Source organism: Aspergillus multicolor (genome assembly GCF_047715735.1).
Source record: "Aspergillus multicolor strain CBS 133.54 unplaced genomic scaffold BDW74scaffold_46, whole genome shotgun sequence".
In the NCBI taxonomy this organism is placed as follows: Eukaryota; Fungi; Ascomycota; class Eurotiomycetes; order Eurotiales; family Aspergillaceae; genus Aspergillus; species Aspergillus multicolor.
The window spans coordinates 92,870-108,840 of NW_027395997.1; the positions used below are offsets into that span (position 1 = coordinate 92,870).

General features: G+C 51.4%; 6 protein-coding genes across 6 annotated transcripts; 3 read left to right on the forward strand and 3 right to left on the reverse strand.

Annotated features, from left to right (window-relative positions):
- Window positions 1-28: 28 nt before the first annotated feature.
- BDW74DRAFT_108190 (putative Snf1 kinase complex beta-subunit Gal83) lies at window positions 29-1,988 on the forward strand. The gene is made up of 3 exons (XM_073721700.1): window positions 29-898; window positions 985-1,579; window positions 1,630-1,988. The coding sequence occupies exons 1-3, from the start codon at window positions 147-149 to the stop codon at window positions 1,681-1,683; spliced, it is 1,401 nt and encodes a 466-aa protein (XP_073578399.1). The 5' UTR covers window positions 29-146; the 3' UTR covers window positions 1,684-1,988.
- Window positions 1,989-2,087: 99 nt separating this feature from the next.
- kae1 (O-sialoglycoprotein endopeptidase) lies at window positions 2,088-3,546 on the reverse strand. Its single transcript, XM_073721701.1, has 2 exons — window positions 3,098-3,546; window positions 2,088-3,036 (listed from the first exon to the last, which is right to left on the reverse strand). Exons 1-2 carry the CDS (start codon window positions 3,447-3,449, stop codon window positions 2,294-2,296), a joined length of 1,095 nt encoding a protein of 364 aa, XP_073578400.1. The 5' UTR covers window positions 3,450-3,546; the 3' UTR covers window positions 2,088-2,293.
- A 167-nt stretch (window positions 3,547-3,713) lies between these two features.
- Window positions 3,714-5,742, forward strand: BDW74DRAFT_108199 (ribosomal lysine N-methyltransferase). The gene is made up of 4 exons (XM_073721702.1): window positions 3,714-4,041; window positions 4,164-4,756; window positions 4,810-5,037; window positions 5,097-5,742. Exons 1-4 carry the CDS (start codon window positions 3,891-3,893, stop codon window positions 5,577-5,579), a joined length of 1,455 nt encoding a protein of 484 aa, XP_073578401.1. The 5' UTR covers window positions 3,714-3,890; the 3' UTR covers window positions 5,580-5,742.
- Window positions 5,743-6,087: 345 nt separating this feature from the next.
- Window positions 6,088-8,032, reverse strand: BDW74DRAFT_183486 (enhancer of polycomb-like protein 1; the record flags this gene model as incomplete). The annotated part of the gene is made up of 4 exons (XM_073730528.1): window positions 6,088-6,855; window positions 6,908-7,204; window positions 7,261-7,746; window positions 7,874-8,032. 4 exons carry the CDS (start codon window positions 8,030-8,032, stop codon window positions 6,088-6,090), a joined length of 1,710 nt encoding a protein of 569 aa, XP_073578402.1.
- Window positions 8,033-8,343: 311 nt separating this feature from the next.
- cnaB (calcineurin regulatory subunit B) lies at window positions 8,344-9,527 on the forward strand. The gene is made up of 5 exons (XM_073721703.1): window positions 8,344-8,570; window positions 8,620-8,672; window positions 8,724-8,797; window positions 8,871-9,205; window positions 9,311-9,527. Exons 1-5 carry the CDS (start codon window positions 8,465-8,467, stop codon window positions 9,319-9,321), a joined length of 579 nt encoding a protein of 192 aa, XP_073578403.1. The 5' UTR covers window positions 8,344-8,464; the 3' UTR covers window positions 9,322-9,527.
- Window positions 9,528-10,850: 1,323 nt separating this feature from the next.
- BDW74DRAFT_188955 (uncharacterized protein) lies at window positions 10,851-12,387 on the reverse strand (the record flags this gene model as incomplete). Its single annotated transcript, XM_073731853.1, has 3 exons — window positions 10,851-11,130; window positions 11,190-11,456; window positions 11,595-12,387. The coding sequence occupies 3 exons, from the start codon at window positions 12,385-12,387 to the stop codon at window positions 11,051-11,053; spliced, it is 1,140 nt and encodes a 379-aa protein (XP_073578404.1). The 3' UTR covers window positions 10,851-11,050.
- Window positions 12,388-15,971: the final 3,584 nt, after the last annotated feature.

The window sequence follows — 15,971 nt, forward strand, 5'->3', positions numbered from 1 at the left end:
TCGGAGGTTGGCGGTTTGATGCGGATGCCTCGATCGATTTGAATCCTCCCAACGCCCCACTCGATTCTAGGCAATTCAAGTTCTTTTATCTCCAGCGGCTCGATCCTGCAATTTTCCATATTTCTACAACCACCACGCGACTCAACATGGGCAATAATCCGTCCAAGGGCCCTGTCGGAGACGGCCCGAGTCCGGTACCTTCGGGCACCACGAGCCTGACGGCTTCGACGAGTGATAAAAGAGCGGCTCGCGGGCCATCTGGCAACGGCCCTCCAAACGCCGCGAAAGCGCCTGCAGCCGACATCTCCGCCTCCAGGGAAACTGCCACAGGTCAATCGTCCTCCCAAAATCAAGCTTCCGTTCAACAACGGTTGCAGTCCCGCGATGTCGCAGAGTCACCTACACGGACGGTAGATTGGCCGGAGCCCAAGAACATCGGTTCTCCTCGCTCGAAGGACATTCCTGCACCCGACCCGTCCGATCCTGTCCAAGTACCGATGTCCCGCGCTGCTGCTGCTCGACGTGACCAGTACGAACCTGTCGCTCCGTCGGGACCCCCTCACAAGATGTACTATACTGCCGCCCATCATCTGCAGCGCCCACCGCGGATGCCTCTGCCGATTGGAGATGCTACAGCTACGCCAGGATCGCCCATAAGCGGCCCTGATGACACGAGTCCTCTCGCTATCGAAGAGAAGCCCGGCGATCAAACGACCGTGGCCAAATCTGACCTTGCAACAACCGAGGACGAGACTATTGTGGACGAACGCCAACCGCACGCTACTGGCGGCGTGGGCATACCTGTCCCTACACTTATTGAATGGACGTCAGGTGGTAACAAGGTCTATGTAACGGGTACTTTTGTCAACTGGGAGAAAAAGTTCCGGCTACACAGAAGGTATGTGATACCCAATGGTTCTCTACGGCGGGTCACTGTATACGTCTTCCTCAATGGTTATTAATCGAGTTACTCATTCTGAATAGCGAATTTAACCCCGATATTCTCTCCACGAACTTAAATCTCCGTCCTGGAACACATCATCTAAAGTTTATCGTTGATGGTGAGATGCGCGCCTCGGATAATCTCCCAACCGCCGTCGACTTTACGAATCACCTGGTCAACTATGTCGAGATTAGTCCCGACCAGGTAAACCAACTGGGAAGAGAGAGTGGCCAAGCCGTGCCCCCCGGTGTTCATCCTCCGCAGGTACTTCCCACGGAAGTTGCAGACGGAAAAGAAGAATCTGCCGTTGAGCACGGAAAGTCAGGAAAAGAAGAGGCGCCGGAGGAAATTCCAATCGGGGATTTCCGTGGGGTCGTCCCACAATTCCTCCTCGACCTTGACAAGGACGAGGAAAGCGCGTGCTATCAGCAAGCTGTCAATATCATTGGTGATGCGCCAACACCACCGAGTCTCCCACTTTTCCTTGGAAAGTCTATCCTCAATGGCACTACGCCAGTGAAGGATGACAGCAGTCTTCTGAATAACCCTAACCATACTGTACTGAATCACCTTGCTACCAGCAGCATAAGGCACGGTGTTTTAGCCACCAGCGTGACGACCAGATACAAACGAAAGGTAACAATCTCGAACATAACCAACACTCTTTACTAACAAAAATGCACTAGTACGTCACGACGATCTTGTATAAACCAACAGGAGATATCGGTCAAGGTCAATAAAATGGCTGCTAGACTCGGATCTCAGAAATATCACTGTACCTGCGCTAGGCACGCGACATAGCAACATATCTCCCTCACCGGTCATAGACAACCTGCGTTGCGGCAACTGGTGTCCTCTGGGTGATCTCACCATCTCAGAGCAGAGCCTTTTGCTCAGGTCCTTTAGAGCCTTGTCCAAGGCACCTGCATGGCGCTTCATTAACCTCCTAACCTATGCCAGCACGTCAGACTAGAAGTGCGCTTCTACGACAAACTGCGACCAACTGATGATTGATGGCGGTATATCCACTTGGTTAGTACGGCGCAACCCCGTCCTACCTACCTTACTTTTCATACTTGGTATCTTGTTGAAGGTAGAGGCACGCGCCGTAGTAAAGGAAGCTATAGTTGTTTAGCTATTGTCCATCCCCTTTTATCTCTTCGGACATCTCCACTCTATCCAGGATATAGTACATTGCCATACATGCGCCATAGAGCTATTATAAGCATTCAATAGATACTTCTATTACCAAGCCTGTCCTTTCATTTTCTCTCATTAGTGGTCGTATCGGTATTATCGAAAATTTTGAATCTAAATCGTCAGTGTAATTGACTAGAATCTCGGATGTATCTAATCCCTCCACTGCACAAAGACATCATCCGTCCTGAAGCGCTGCGTGCAGGTGGACTCCTTGAGAGGCGTCCGAAACCCTGTCTTATACGCAAGCATACCGGCCTGCGCAATCATGATCCCGTTGTCAATGCAGAATCTTTCGTCCGTCGCATGCACACTCCCGCCCCGATCGCGCGCCATGATTCCCATCATCTCTTGTAGTCGCTCATTACAGCCAACTCCGCCAACAATCAGAACCTCCTTCGACCCGACATGCGCCATAGCGCGCTCAGTGATCTCAACTAGCATAGAGAATACCGTCTCCTGCAGCGAGAAGCAAAGGTCTGCGCGTGTAGGTTTCCGGGTTTCTGAGATCCCGTCTGTTACAGGTGTATCCTCTGACAGTGCGTCTTGTTCCTCGTCCGGTTGCTCCCCGCTGAGTCCGTATATGGCGGCAAGACCATCAATCGCTGCGAGAATTCCTGACATAGAGCAGTCCATACCCTTTACCGTGTACGGTAGGTCGACGAGCTGTTTGCCCTTCTTAGCCAGTTGCTCGATGTTATACCCCGGCGCCGGGTCATTGGAGATATGAAGTGTGCGCGCGAAACGGTCGAGACAGTTGCCCACCGCGATATCGAGAGTCTCGCCGAAAATGCGATACCGTTGCGAGCTGTATGCGATTACTTGTGTGTTGCCACCGGACACGTATAAGACGACCGGGTTCGATGCGCCGGTGATTAATCGGCCCATTTCAATGTCTGGATGTGCCCGCATTAGCTACATCTACTGGCTTATCGCGAAAGTTTGAGGCAAGCTTACGTCCAACACAGTGATTAACACCGATCAGCTCCTTTCCCCATAATAAGCTTAGCGTCCGCGCAGCCACTGCCACGCTCTGCAGAGGAGCTCCCATTCCGGGACCTTTTGTGTAGCATATACAGTCCACATCCTCAACAGAGACCCGCGCATCTTTTAGAGCCTTCTTCACAAGCTTGACGACCCATGACCTATGGTGTCTGGCCGTGTCCTTGGGGAGAAATCCCTCACCCGGAGGGGAGACATATGTGTGACGAATGTTGGCGAGGACTTGCGGGGTGCTACCGTCCTTGGGGTGTAACATGATGCCCACACCGAGTTTGTTGGCGGAGCCTTCGAGGCCGATTGCGATCATTTTAGATAGGTTAACAGCGTAAAATTGCTCGTATAAAATTATCAGGATGGGATATTATTGTACGAGTCCAGAGATAGCTATAGAGTGGTGTATGGAGGGGCAGCGTCGGAGATTGTTTTTTTTATCAGCAGCGTTATCGATTGGCTCGCCTGTGCTGGGTCCCGGCCACAGCGGTTCCGCCGCTGCGTTTATCCGACGGTATACAAGACGACCCTACTACTAGACTAAGCAAGCTACGAGGACAACTCAACAGCCCACTCTTCTCGTCCCCTCTCCTCTGCCCTCTTCCCGCGCTGGCAATCTCTTCCCTTCCGGGCCCATCCCGTTCCTATACCGTTATACAATCACTCACTCACTTCTTATTCCCCTGAATCCATCCTCCGAGCTTCTGGCTTGGCTTTCTTTGTGCTTGCCCACAATCCCCCAAGGTCGTCAAAAGCCATGTCCTCTTTCACCCACTTCCCGAACACCAACAACTTTCAAACCCAGTCAGATGAGTTTGCTACCTGGCTATCCTCCCGACCCGGCGTCAAAGTCAACCCCAAGATCCGCATCGCAGACTTAAGAGCCAATGCTGCCGGGCGAGGTGTCGGTATGTTTGATCTCCACTTGGACGAGTTTTCCCTCGTCCTAGCGGTCTGTCCTCGGCCTTATTAAGTTATACCTTTGTCAAAAAGTGAACCTTCTCTGATACGCTTGCTTCACGGGTTCCAGTGGCTCAAGCCGATATTGATGACGGCGAAGAACTTTTCACCATCCCGCGAGATCTTGTCCTCTCGACCCACAATTCGAAGCTAAAGGATTTGCTCTCGCAGGACCTTGAGCAGCTCGGCCCATGGCTGTCTCTAATGCTGGTTATGATCTTTGAATACCTGCAGGGTGATCGGTCTACTTGGGCGCCATACTTCAGGGTCTTGCCGCAGAGTTTCGACACCCTGATGTTTTGGTCGCCGGCCGAGCTTGAAGAGCTCCAGGGGAGCGCTGTTGTGGATAAAATTGGACGGCAGGAGGCTGAGGAGTCTATTATGCAGTCTATTGCTCCCGTTGTTCGAGCGAACCCTGCTCTATTCCCTCCGATTGGTGGGCTTGCTTCGTATGAAGGTGATGTGGGTGCCCAGGCGCTCTTGAATTTCGCTCATATGATGGGGTCCCTGATCATGGCCTACGCATTCGATGTGGAGAAACCGGAGAATGAAGACGAGCGCGACGGTGAGGATGGATACCTCACCGACGATGAGGAGGAGCAGTCCTCTAAGGGCATGGTGCCTCTGGCCGATATGCTTAACGCGGATGCTGACAGGAATAATGTGAGCTTTCATGACCGGCTTAGCACTTTGACATCGCACTAATCCTACATCAGGCTCGTCTCTTCCAAGAAGAGGAATTATTGGTCATGAAGGCCATCAAACCCATCCGAGCCGGAGAGGAGATTTTCAACGATTATGGAGAACTTCCACGGTCTGATCTTCTGAGACGGTACGGCTACGTTACCGACAACTACGCACCATACGATGTTGTTGAACTTCCACTCGACCTCATCTGCTTTGCAGCTGGTGCCACCAGCTCCGATGCCGAGAATCAAGCAAGGGTAATACACAAGTCACACAATCCCCTACCGCTCCGAGCAGTGCATTGACACATTCACAGCTCCAACTACTCGAAGAACTGGAACTTCTAGATGACGGCTTCGCCATTCCCAGGCCGCTACCTGATGAGACGCTCGCGGACGTCATTCCAGCAGAACTTGTCGCGCTTCTCATGACTCTGACCCTGTCACCGGAGCAATTGGCTCATCAGCTGAAGAAGAAGAAACTACCAAGCCCGACTCTGACCGCAAAAGAAGCGCGAATCCTGTTTGATGCAATCATAACAAGCCAGAAACGATACAGCACGACGATAGAACAAGATCGACAGCTCCTCGCCCAGATCAATCAGTTCGAAGCCTCGTCTCCTCTTGAAGGGTCTGATCGACGACGCAAAATGGCCATTCAAGTTCGCCTTGGTGAAAAGGAGATCTTCGAAGCTATCATGGCCAAAATCAACGACCACGTCGCAAACAGTTCGGCCTCAAAGCGCACCGCTGATGGTGACAGCAATGATTCCAGACGAACGAAAATCCAAAGATCCTAAGTCGGCTTCTTTGCGATTCTACCGTTTCAACAACCATTTACCAAAGAAAAGTTTTCTTCGCTTTTTGATACATATTATTAATGGGTTTTTGTCTTGCCTTCCCGGTTGCTGACCGCATAGCTGCGCTATCCGTACAAAGTCTATCGACCGTTTTGACTGCAAAATGAGATAAAGAGGAAGAGGGGGAAATGGCTATGTACACTGACATCGAATAATCTTAGGTCGTCATAAAAGGGGGGAAATAATCATCAGCGACGTTATCCTGAATTTCGAATGCATCGCGGCATTCAGGCGAAAGGGAGAAAGGGGGTTTGCTTTGCTGCGGTATGAAGAATTCAAAACAATGGGTGCCCCATGAATCAAAAGTCGAGGGAGTAAAAGTACACTGGGGTCGAAGAGGTGGCGGTGGGAGGGTGTTGATGATGAAGACGTGTGAGCGGAAAGAGGCGGAGTCAAGAGGTTTCAGAGAGAGAGAGAGAGAGAGAGAGAGGAGAAATTGAGGCCCGGCTCAAGTTTCAGGTGTGGGAGCGATGGCACCAGGCCCAGGGTTTGATCCCATTGTTTGCCCAGTTGTTTGCCCCGTGCTAAGGTTGTTCATTGCGGCTTGTTCGGCCTGCAACCGGCGCGCTTGAGCTGCTTGCGCCTGTGCATGTGCTTGGTCTCGGGCCTTGGCGAGCATAATTGCCCGGTTCTGCATGAGGGAGATGTCGTACTGATCCATCTCATAGTCGAGATCGTCGTCCGAGTCCTCCTGGTCATACTTGAACCGGTCTGCCTTCCAAGGATCTAATTCCACTCTACATCGCGAGGCAAGGTTACGGCGATCAATGAACAGCCGTCCGCCACGCCCTATACGTCTCCTGAACGAAGGCATTTTGTCCGTGTCCTCACTGGTTATCAGTGCGTGCGCGGCGAGCTTGTCACGCAATGATACCGCGCCTGACATATCTAAGGTTGAATCTGGCACGTTCTCGGAAGAGTCTGATGAAGGGGGCGTTGGCAATTGCGTTGTGATCGCAGGACGGAATGAAAGGTCTATCGTCCTTTCAGGCGACGGTGATAGCGGGGCCCGTGTGTAATCCACATAGCCCTCGTTCCACTTCATGTGCTTTGCGATATTCGCCTTGATATCGCGAAGGATGTCGTTCTCCTTCTCTGCTTGTACATCTTCCAGCAACTGCAAGTCCTCTGCAGCTTGAGTGCCAGGCTTCGGCGGCATACGAAGCTGGGCTGCCGCTGGACGTGTAGGTGGTGCCTCCATGGGCTTCTTCTTGGGCTGGTTGCTCGTTAGCGTCTGGACAAATCGACAATAGATGAAGAACGCTTACCTTCTGGTTGATGAGGTCCTCGTCATCGTCCTTGATATTGAGCTTCCTCTTCATGTCCTTGACTTCAGCCCGTTGCAAGAAGAGAATCCGCTCCGTCGCCAGCATCTCCTTGCGCGCCAGTTCTCGCTGGCGGACCAGAGCAACCAGTTGACGAGCATCCTCCAGCTCCTTCCTGAGTCTCCGCAGTTTATCCGCGCTCTGGGCATCTCTGCCGCGAGTCTTGCGGACCTGACGGACCTCACGCCTACGGAAACAGACATATGGATCTGTATCGTCTGTCTCTGCACCAGTTTCAAACTGCAAGTCCAGGTCAGCCATTGATTGCAGGTCATGTTTCAAAAGACACTGCTTACCTTGAGGTTGGGAAGCAAGGACTGATTGCCGCTGTTTGTCCTCCTCGATCTCCAATGGTCGTATACGTCCTTGGCAAATCGTCTTACGAAATCCTCTACAGTTGCATCCATGGACTCTTGTATCTCTGCGAAGCTCAAGACCGGGGCGCTCCCTACCGCTGCGTACGGCTGCTTTAACCGCACGGTCTCCTCGAAGAAGTTCATGACCTCCTCGAACTGGTTTTCCGTGCAACGGTCGGCGGGATCCCGCTTCTCGTTCATGATCTTCATGAATACATCATCCTCTTCAGTCATATTATACGGACACCCGCAGCAATCCTCAACCGTAGAGGAGAAGCGAATGTAGGTCGCCGGTTGCGAAAAGACTGGAGGATATAGCTCGTCATATTGCAGGTTACTGAGGACAGTCTCTGGAGTTGGGATATGGGCCTCATTTACGACTCTCCCTGAAGCAACTGCATTAATCGCAACTTGCAAATGGTATTCCTATACAACAGCAGTGCATTAGCTTGCGCTGGTGAAGGCAAAGTGACCGTGCAAAAATTTTCATATGGGGTGAGGTGGGATGATATCACGTGATCCGGGGCAGGGATGCATCGGATATAACACTTACGGACTCCTCGGCCTTCTCGACACCGGTTTCGACCTGTTGTAGGCCATTTTGGATTTCTTCTTCGAGCTCATCTATTTGGTGTTCATGATAGATAGGTATAGGCGCCTTAGGGGTGAGCTTCTTCGGGCGCGTCCTCCCCAGTCCCGCGTATCGAGTCATCCGAACGTTTGGGGCGCAAAAGTCGCAGCGACCATGGGTAAGGGGCCCAAAATTAGTATCACCCGAAAGGCCTGGTCATGCAAGATCGCGTAGTTGTATTTTCGTGATAATCTGAGATGGGTGGTGGACGGTATGGACGTGGTAAATTTCGTAGTCTCAGGCCTGGTGGTTGGGTTGACGTTGCGACCGTGCTGTTTTCAGGGGCGGGCTCGCTTGACCCCTAACCGCATTTGGCTTAGTGCGGGGCTCTAAAGTTGGAATGCCAGGCCAACGCTTCTCCAGCCGCATCTCTTTTGATAGACCCTCCGTCTCGTACATTACTAGCCTCAATAGATCGAAGTGCGTTCTTTATCAACAATCCATACCATCAGATTCCTCTGAATTTGAATTGCCTCTCTCTTTTTGACTTGTATTTGATCGATTTCTTTCACCATGGACCAATCCAGCGAGCCCAACAACGCCGCCATGTATTCGCGGCGGCGACGCAGCTCTTTAGGAACATCTCAGATCTTCGAAAATATCATCTCCGGATCTAACTGTACGTCGGTTATGTCTAGCTCAATGGCTTCCGTACTGACTCTGCTCAGTCGATAAGGATGAAGTGGATCGACTCCGCAAACGATTCATGAAGCTCGACAAGGTGCGCCTCTAACGCCCGTCAAACGGACGGGCCTATCTAACCAAAGCCCAGGACAACTCTGGCACAATCGATCGCGATGAATTCTTATCCCTCCCACAAGTTTCATCCAACCCGCTCGCTACACGGTGCGCCTCCTCGAACTCCGTTCCAGTCCGCCAAGACCTAGTATAGCCCATACTAATGAGAACATGAGAGCAGAATGATCGCCATCTTCGATGAGGACGGCGGCGGTGACGTCGACTTTCAGGAATTCGTATCGGGCCTGTCCGCCTTCAGCTCAAAGGGAAACAAGGAAGAGAAGCTGCGCTTCGCATTCAAGGTCTACGACATCGATCGCGACGGGTTCATTTCCAACGGCGAGCTGTTCATCGTGCTGAAGATGATGGTCGGCAACAACTTGAAGGATGTGCAGCTGCAGCAGATCGTTGATAAGACGATTATGGAGGCTGATAAAGACCGCGATGGAAAGATCAGCTTCGAGGAGTTTACGAATATGGTTGAGAGCACGGATGTTAACCTGAGCATGACGTTGAGTATGTGCTCCTTGTCCATGCTTCGCCCTTTTGTTGTGTTTTGCTTCACCTGGATCTCCTTCGCGACTCTTGTTTCTGTTTTTGGTGCTAACATGCCGCCTCAAGATCAAATCTAATTCTCTAGCGCTCCTTGACTGAACCGAACCGAGCCAACATTTCCCACGCCCAATATCTCTGTGCTTTACTAGCGCTGCGCGCTCCTGGCTGGGATGATCAACTGCGTCTACTGGGCCGCCCTGCTGAGCCCAGCCAACTGAATGGATTACTCGATACGATTCCCAACCTTTAATGACATGATCGTGATGACAACACTTGTAGCTTTCCCACACTACTTTACGCCGAGACCCGGAAATGCTATGTTCTCTCTACATAGCCACATGCCTCTTAGTATCTACTCATTTGGATTGTTCGTGTGACATGCAACATACATGCCAGACCAGAATACATTTCTATGATGCTTCCTCGCGTTGTTCCGTCCGGTCGTAATATGTCTATATCAAACTTTCTAGGTGCTAGATTTTACTAGCCTAGTAGACTCGTGTCCTTTTCAACGTCAAACGATACGTGCGCATTTGATTTAAGGCTATACTTCTCGGAAATATTGACGGATATTGGGATGTCCAAGAATTACTTGCCTTCTTGCCTTGCAGCAGCTAATTATAGGCAGTAGAGACTATCAGTGGCATATATGCAGTTTTATGCATGACTGAATATGTGGCTGCTTTATCAGCACATGCGTAGTATCCACACTTGCATTCTTGTCATTGTAGTGGGATCATTCCGACAGGGCGAGGGTGCATCCGAAGCAGACCTCTGTACAGACCAATGGCACCCTTTACTCCATAAGTCCAAGGTATACGAATCCGCTAATGAGCTTTAAATAGTTGGTTATGTACTCCGTACGGATCTCAATATGCTGCTATACAGTACAAAATCTCAACTTCGAGACATGGGGTATAGATATCCTTCGCCGAACAGCACCGCCTCGCTAAAACCAAAGCAATGGAAACAGGGGAATAATACGCATGATGTGATGGGGAGAGAAATACTCCGTATGTCAGTCGAAAGCAGTCGACTTGGTCGATCTCAGCACCTCGCCACAGCCCCAACAATGCGAGAGAAGGCAAAATAATGATTTAACCCCTGCAGGCTGGCTTGCATTAGCTGAGCCACCAAGGATTGTAAGATAAGAAAACAGTCGTGAGCAAGGTATCAGACAAATGAAACAGGTCAGAGAAATCTATCGCTTGAAATTAAGCAAGACGCCATCATTTCTCGTTTCCAAATTAATCATTATTCCAAAATGGTTGAGGGAAAGAACAACGGGTGGTGGTGTGTCGGGTGCAGAACAGTCAGGCTCTGAAGCGAATAATAGAGGACGTGGAGGTGATTTAGTATCAACTGTCTATTGTCAAAATGTGATTTGTCGTTTTGAACAATGGCCTTGAGAAAATTTCTGTAGCGGCGGCGAATGAACTGAACGATGACAGACTTGCGGTTGGATTTCTAGGGCTCGCCCGGATATCCTAGAGCGCGATCGCGTGCTGAGGTCTTGGGCAGCCATGGCAGGTCAGCTTCAGGCTTCGAGTGGCGGTTGGACTCAAGTTGATGGGGCGCTTAATTGTGGTGAGTAAGGAAAAAAAGAGTCGGGCATCGGAGCTCCTCGATCTATCAATCGTGAAATCGATAGTGCATCTTGGAAGTTGGTAACTGAAATGACCCAAGGACTAATTTAGCCCCTGCCTTAGGGCGTCCCAGAGCAAATGACGCGGGAAGTCCGCGCCGTCTGGGCACTGAAAGTTGATCTGCACGAGATTGAGACCCGTGCAGCTGAAGCCGAAGACCTCACGTGTGCGAGGCTGCGGCAGGACGAGTCCGACCGAGCTCTGGTCGGCTTTCGATGAAGTCCAAACATTGACCTAGGGCTAATCCGGTTTCCAGGTTATTTTCATCCCAAGACGTGACTAGGTGTGGGCCGACTTACCAGACAGAATTTCCTCCTCCCAAATACCCATCTGGTAATCTACCAGGCCATGCTGCTCCATTTGATCGCAGAGCTGTATCAATTGTTTGCCCAGAGAATCCATTGCTTCGACATTAAGCATACTAGTTCGGGACGATTGACGGCCTGTTTGGAGCAACTCCTGCGTCATGTCTTTCTGCTTCTGACACAATGCCAACCAGCAGGTGTTGAAATCATTCCACAATTTCAAACGGTCAGAATGAAGCATTTGGTCATCGCGCAGAATACCTGTTATGGAAAACGCAACGTTAACTAACCATTGTTTCATTTCCTTTGATTTGGGGCAAAATCAACCAGCCCTGCCAGGGCGAGCTATCCTTGCATGAGGAAGGTGCCAGGATGTGAACGCTAAGGAGGAAAACATACCAAGTTCCCGTGCGGTAGCCATCAGCCACTCGGAGACATCTAGCAGTGATCGACTAGCCTCTACCAATCGGCCGGCGCGAATATGATCCACGGTCACTCGTAATGCTCGCTGGAACTGTCGAAGCGGTTCGGCTGACGGCGGAGGTTCTGGCAAGGCCTGCGCCTGCGGCTGTGATAGCGTCTGCTGTTGTCCCGCCGCCCCCACGGGGGTCATGTCCGCCATGGTTGCGGGAAAGGGCTGCGTTGCACTCGAGCGTTCAATGGGCCCCGGCTGATTATATGCGGACAGAGAAAGCCCCGGTGGCAGGTAATGCGATGGAAGCCCGGTGCCTGACGGCTCATTGGGAGCGAAATACTGTGGAACGGAAAATTGACCGGAGAGTGAATCCAGAGATGCAGACTGCCGTGACGAATATTGTGGCACGGCCTCGTACGGAGTCTGCGTTGGGCCCTGCTGCCCGAGGTTGTATACCAGCTCGGACTCATATGAAGGGAAGGGCTGCTGGCGCTGCTGCTGGTCGCGCAACGTCGGCGGATACGGTTGCAATTCGTCCTCCTGCAACGCACCGCCCTGAAAGGTGCTGTCTGTGTATCCATAGTCCATGTATGCAGGCATTCGTGGTCTTCCAGCGGCCTGCGATGGGTCTCCACGTGTTGGATTGAATCCGGCCTGTCTGAATCGGTCTGCCGTACTGCCGGATGACCTGGAAGCAGAGCGACGGGGCATGCCCGGTTGACCCGCGTATTGGGCTTGTTGTTCATCGTGCTTCATACGTCGAAAATCACCATCCATGCCCCCGAACACACCCCTACGCACTGGGTCGAGGTCAAAGGACCAATGCGTCGACGGGGAGAGGGGAGGGCTCGCGTAGGATTCCAGTTTGGCGGGTTTGACGTGAAACAAGACAACGTTTTGAGTACGACCTGACCCTTATGGTCTCCTCGGACGACGGTTCGTCTGTCTCCTTCGCGGCGAACGAGCCGACTTGAGTGCTACCCAGTAGCCCTTAAGCGCGCGTCAGCCTCACGTCTTCTTCCTGCACGAGGACTCGGTACCACCCGGACAATCTATATATCATTAACTCAGTTGGATTTGTTATTTGTGAAAGACTTGCAGGCGCACACAATAGACTTTGGGGGGAATTCACACGTTCAGAAGCTCGACAAACGGGAATTGAGTAGCCAAGGGCAAGAGAGATGCAGGACGAGGCCAGGCAAGCAGTAGGTAATGTAAGAGCCGCGGAGCTTCAAGGACCAATGTGAACGAAACTGGGAGAAAAGCTGGAGAAGAAAAAAGTCAATCTGGAAGTTCCTTCCAAGGACTCTGTGCAATTAAGGGCAGACGCAATGCAGGATGTCAGTCTGCTCCGGGTTTGCAGCCCAAGAGTGCTTATTATTGGGGAACGGTGAATGGGGAGGGGCAACGCAAGAGTCGAACAGGAAGAGAGATCGAGAGGCGATAATTCCACACCGGGGGTAGTACCTGACTTATATGGACTTTTCGTGAGCAGGGCGATGGGCTGGGTGATCCCCAAGCAATAATTGAGAGTCTCAAGAACGAGGCGAATCGAAGCTCTGGCAAGTGACGAAACAATGGCCGGGCATCACAAATCATAATTCATCAACATCAAGGCTCTAGTCTAGGGCCTTCCTGTCTATGCCTTTTGGGGAGGGGAGAAATATTAATTAATTAATCGGAAAAAGAAAAAGGAAGTAGTGTTGACAGGAGAAAGGTGTGAGATCTTGGGACACGAAGAGGAGAGACAGCAGTGGAGGTGGAAAAAGAACATGCAAAGTATACGCGGTAGATCTGTTTTGCTTTTATCTATCTTCTTAACCGAGACAACAATGGGTCCCTTCTTTATCCCTTCATAATCCTATTCTTACAATGCCGTCCGGTCACTACCATCACTCTATTCGAATCTGTTCGTCCCCATTTCCGCACGAGCACGAGCACAGGCACGAGCAGATCGGGGCGACTGGCCCTGCGGCATGCACATCGCCTCGGAATTGGAAATGGTACTAATCGGATTCCATCCAATTCCCACCCAATATCGTCACAGTCTTAAGCAGGGCAGCAGGACTAAGGACGCACTACTCCCAACTAAGTAGGAAGGATCTCCGATAAGGTACCAGTGACCAGTGCCCCGGAACCATCACTAAATTATGATCAGTCGCAGACCTTTGGTGAGATTGGAGGCTTGGAGCCATTCCAAATCTGCGCTCCTTTCGCTGCCCCATTTTTCTCCAACAAGCCGGCTTACTCGATAGTGGTTGATCCAGGTTGCCGGAATCTGACCTGTTTCTCGGGACCTTGAGGGACGGAGAAAGTAGCCGACATTGGGCAACAACTGGGTCATCAACTGGAGACAATTTGGACAAAAGCAAATTTGGAGGCCGGTCAGGCGTGTTCGTAATCGAGAGTCGGTTTTCGTCCTCCGTGACCTCGAGTCCTCGATGGCCCACCAAGGACGTGAGATCGCCTTGGGGCTGCACGGGAGGAACCGTTGGCATTGACAGCTGCCGCGAGGATCCTAAAGGATTAGACCCTGAGCCAATACTAGCATAGTCGGTTCAAGGTTGTTTAATGACTTGCTTCGTCGAAGTACGCGAATGGGCAAGGGTTCCTGGAGTAAAAGTAGTTCCATAAGAGATTCCGGGTGCGTTCTCCATATGTCACGGTGCTGCATGAGATCAATGCATACAGCTGTGGCCAATGATGGCCGGTTATCGTTCCTTGGCTTGCCCTTATTTGACCAGTGGCGCCAACTTTGGTTTTTGTCGAGGCCCAAGAGCCCTGACTCCTGGAAGATCGCAGGCGGCGGTCCACGGCAGTGGGACGGTCACCTACTGGCACCCTAAGGTCCCATGAACAGTCCTCTTGCGATTGTAGTAGTGACTAGTGGCATCCTTCAAGGTTTCAAGCACAGTGCGCGTTCATTTGGCGCCGGATCGACGACTAGCCCGAGACTGGATTACATACGGTGGAGATAGCTGTCGATCACTGCATACTAGAGACGACACTCGCGCTTTGGCCCATTCAGGATTCAAGGTACCGGCCAGATATTTGGAATCAACAGGAGATACTTGAATCGTTGTCAGTGTCCATCATTATTACCACGGGAAAGGGATGATTGAACCGTGTCTCATCTCTTGTCGACTCAATTCAAGCGTCAAGTGATCTACCGGGTAATGAGGCTAAACTCGCGCCCAAGTCGTGTCGGGAGTAGATAGAAGCCACTGGCTTCAATCCTGGAGTATCACCCTGGCGTCTGTTGCCTGGTCGACTTGTAACTGCAACAGCATACAAGGGTTGGGCGTCGTCAATGCGGTGACGAGCAAAGTACAAGCGTTGCTTTGTGGCTCCAGCTCTGGTCCGCGCCTTCCATACCACCTTCTACCGCCTGACGCAATCTTATTCCCACTCAATTCCCAATTTTCGTCCAATAGAGTCCTCGCCTACGTTCCTCGTATCATTTTTATGCGCTGGACTACAGCCTCATTCGGGGAATCTCAGTGTGCAGCCCTAGTTCATTTCCTCGTCCAGACTCTCTCAGTTGGTTCAGCGAGGCCAGCAACGCCTCGTGGCCAGAATATGTGTCTTGAAGCTCGTAAGTCTTTCCACCCAATCGATTGTGCTCCGGCGCAACCACCCCATGTCATGAGTACATCGGACAGAAAGGTACGATTCATGATTGGATCGGGTGGAAGCACAGAATCTTGAGAATCCTCCTTTCAACTGTTGGCACTGTTTGGTACTGAGCAATGACCATCAGGCTTGACGGCCAAAGCACTGTCGGCGTGTGCGAGTGCGCGGGTCTCATGGGGGTAAATGCCCCAGAATGAGGCTATTTTAGGCTGGCCCTGGACCATGCCGGTGGACCGGTACGAGCTGATGGTCAGTGATAGGAACTCCGCAACGATGCAGGTGTCCGCGCTTGCATACTCCCACAAGGTTTAATCATCCACTTTAAACTTTCTCCCATTCCGTGATGAAAACCTGCGAACTCGAAGATCGTGATTCTCAGTCCCGATTTGGCAGTTGATGAGCCACTCGGCCGATGCAGTTGATGATGCTCCGCCACATTGTTGATAGTTTGAACTTACCAACCTTACTCTTGAGCTTATCTGTCCCAGTCTTCCCATTTTCCGGTACAGGAAAGTTATCATTCGTCAATCCCAGACTCCGATTGGTCTACTCGAGTCCTTGTTTTGCTGGAAGATACTGGATATTAGACACTTGTGCGAAAGGAATGCAAAGACTGCGCAAGGCAAATGCTGGGCGTACAGCTTCCTACACTATCTTCAGTTAATTTAGTCAGACGAGGGGAACGCCAATAATTACATGCGGGTCGCCGCGAACATTCAGTGTCGTCG

Bases quoted from the DNA above. Each gene is read 5' to 3' on its own strand.
- BDW74DRAFT_108190 (XM_073721700.1), top strand. From the start codon at position 147: ATGGGCAATAATCCGTCCAAGGGCCCTGTCGGAGACGGCCCGAGTCCG. The intron at 899-984 runs GTATGTGATACC...CATTCTGAATAG, and splicing joins AAGTTCCGGCTACACAGAAG to CGAATTTAACCCCGATATTC. The intron at 1,580-1,629 runs GTAACAATCTCG...AAAATGCACTAG, and splicing joins CGACCAGATACAAACGAAAG to TACGTCACGACGATCTTGTA.
- kae1 (XM_073721701.1), bottom strand. From the start codon at position 3,449: ATGATCGCAATCGGCCTCGAAGGCTCCGCCAACAAACTCGGTGTGGGC. The intron at 3,037-3,097 runs GTAAGCTTGCCT...GGGCACATCCAG, and splicing joins TGTTAATCACTGTGTTGGAC to ACATTGAAATGGGCCGATTA.
- BDW74DRAFT_108199 (XM_073721702.1), top strand. From the start codon at position 3,891: ATGTCCTCTTTCACCCACTTCCCGAACACCAACAACTTTCAAACCCAG. The intron at 4,042-4,163 runs GTATGTTTGATC...CACGGGTTCCAG, and splicing joins TGCTGCCGGGCGAGGTGTCG to TGGCTCAAGCCGATATTGAT. The intron at 4,757-4,809 runs GTGAGCTTTCAT...ATCCTACATCAG, and splicing joins CGGATGCTGACAGGAATAAT to GCTCGTCTCTTCCAAGAAGA.
- cnaB (XM_073721703.1), top strand. From the start codon at position 8,465: ATGGACCAATCCAGCGAGCCCAACAACGCCGCCATGTATTCGCGGCGG. The intron at 8,571-8,619 runs GTACGTCGGTTA...GACTCTGCTCAG, and splicing joins TATCATCTCCGGATCTAACT to TCGATAAGGATGAAGTGGAT. The intron at 8,673-8,723 runs GTGCGCCTCTAA...ACCAAAGCCCAG, and splicing joins GATTCATGAAGCTCGACAAG to GACAACTCTGGCACAATCGA.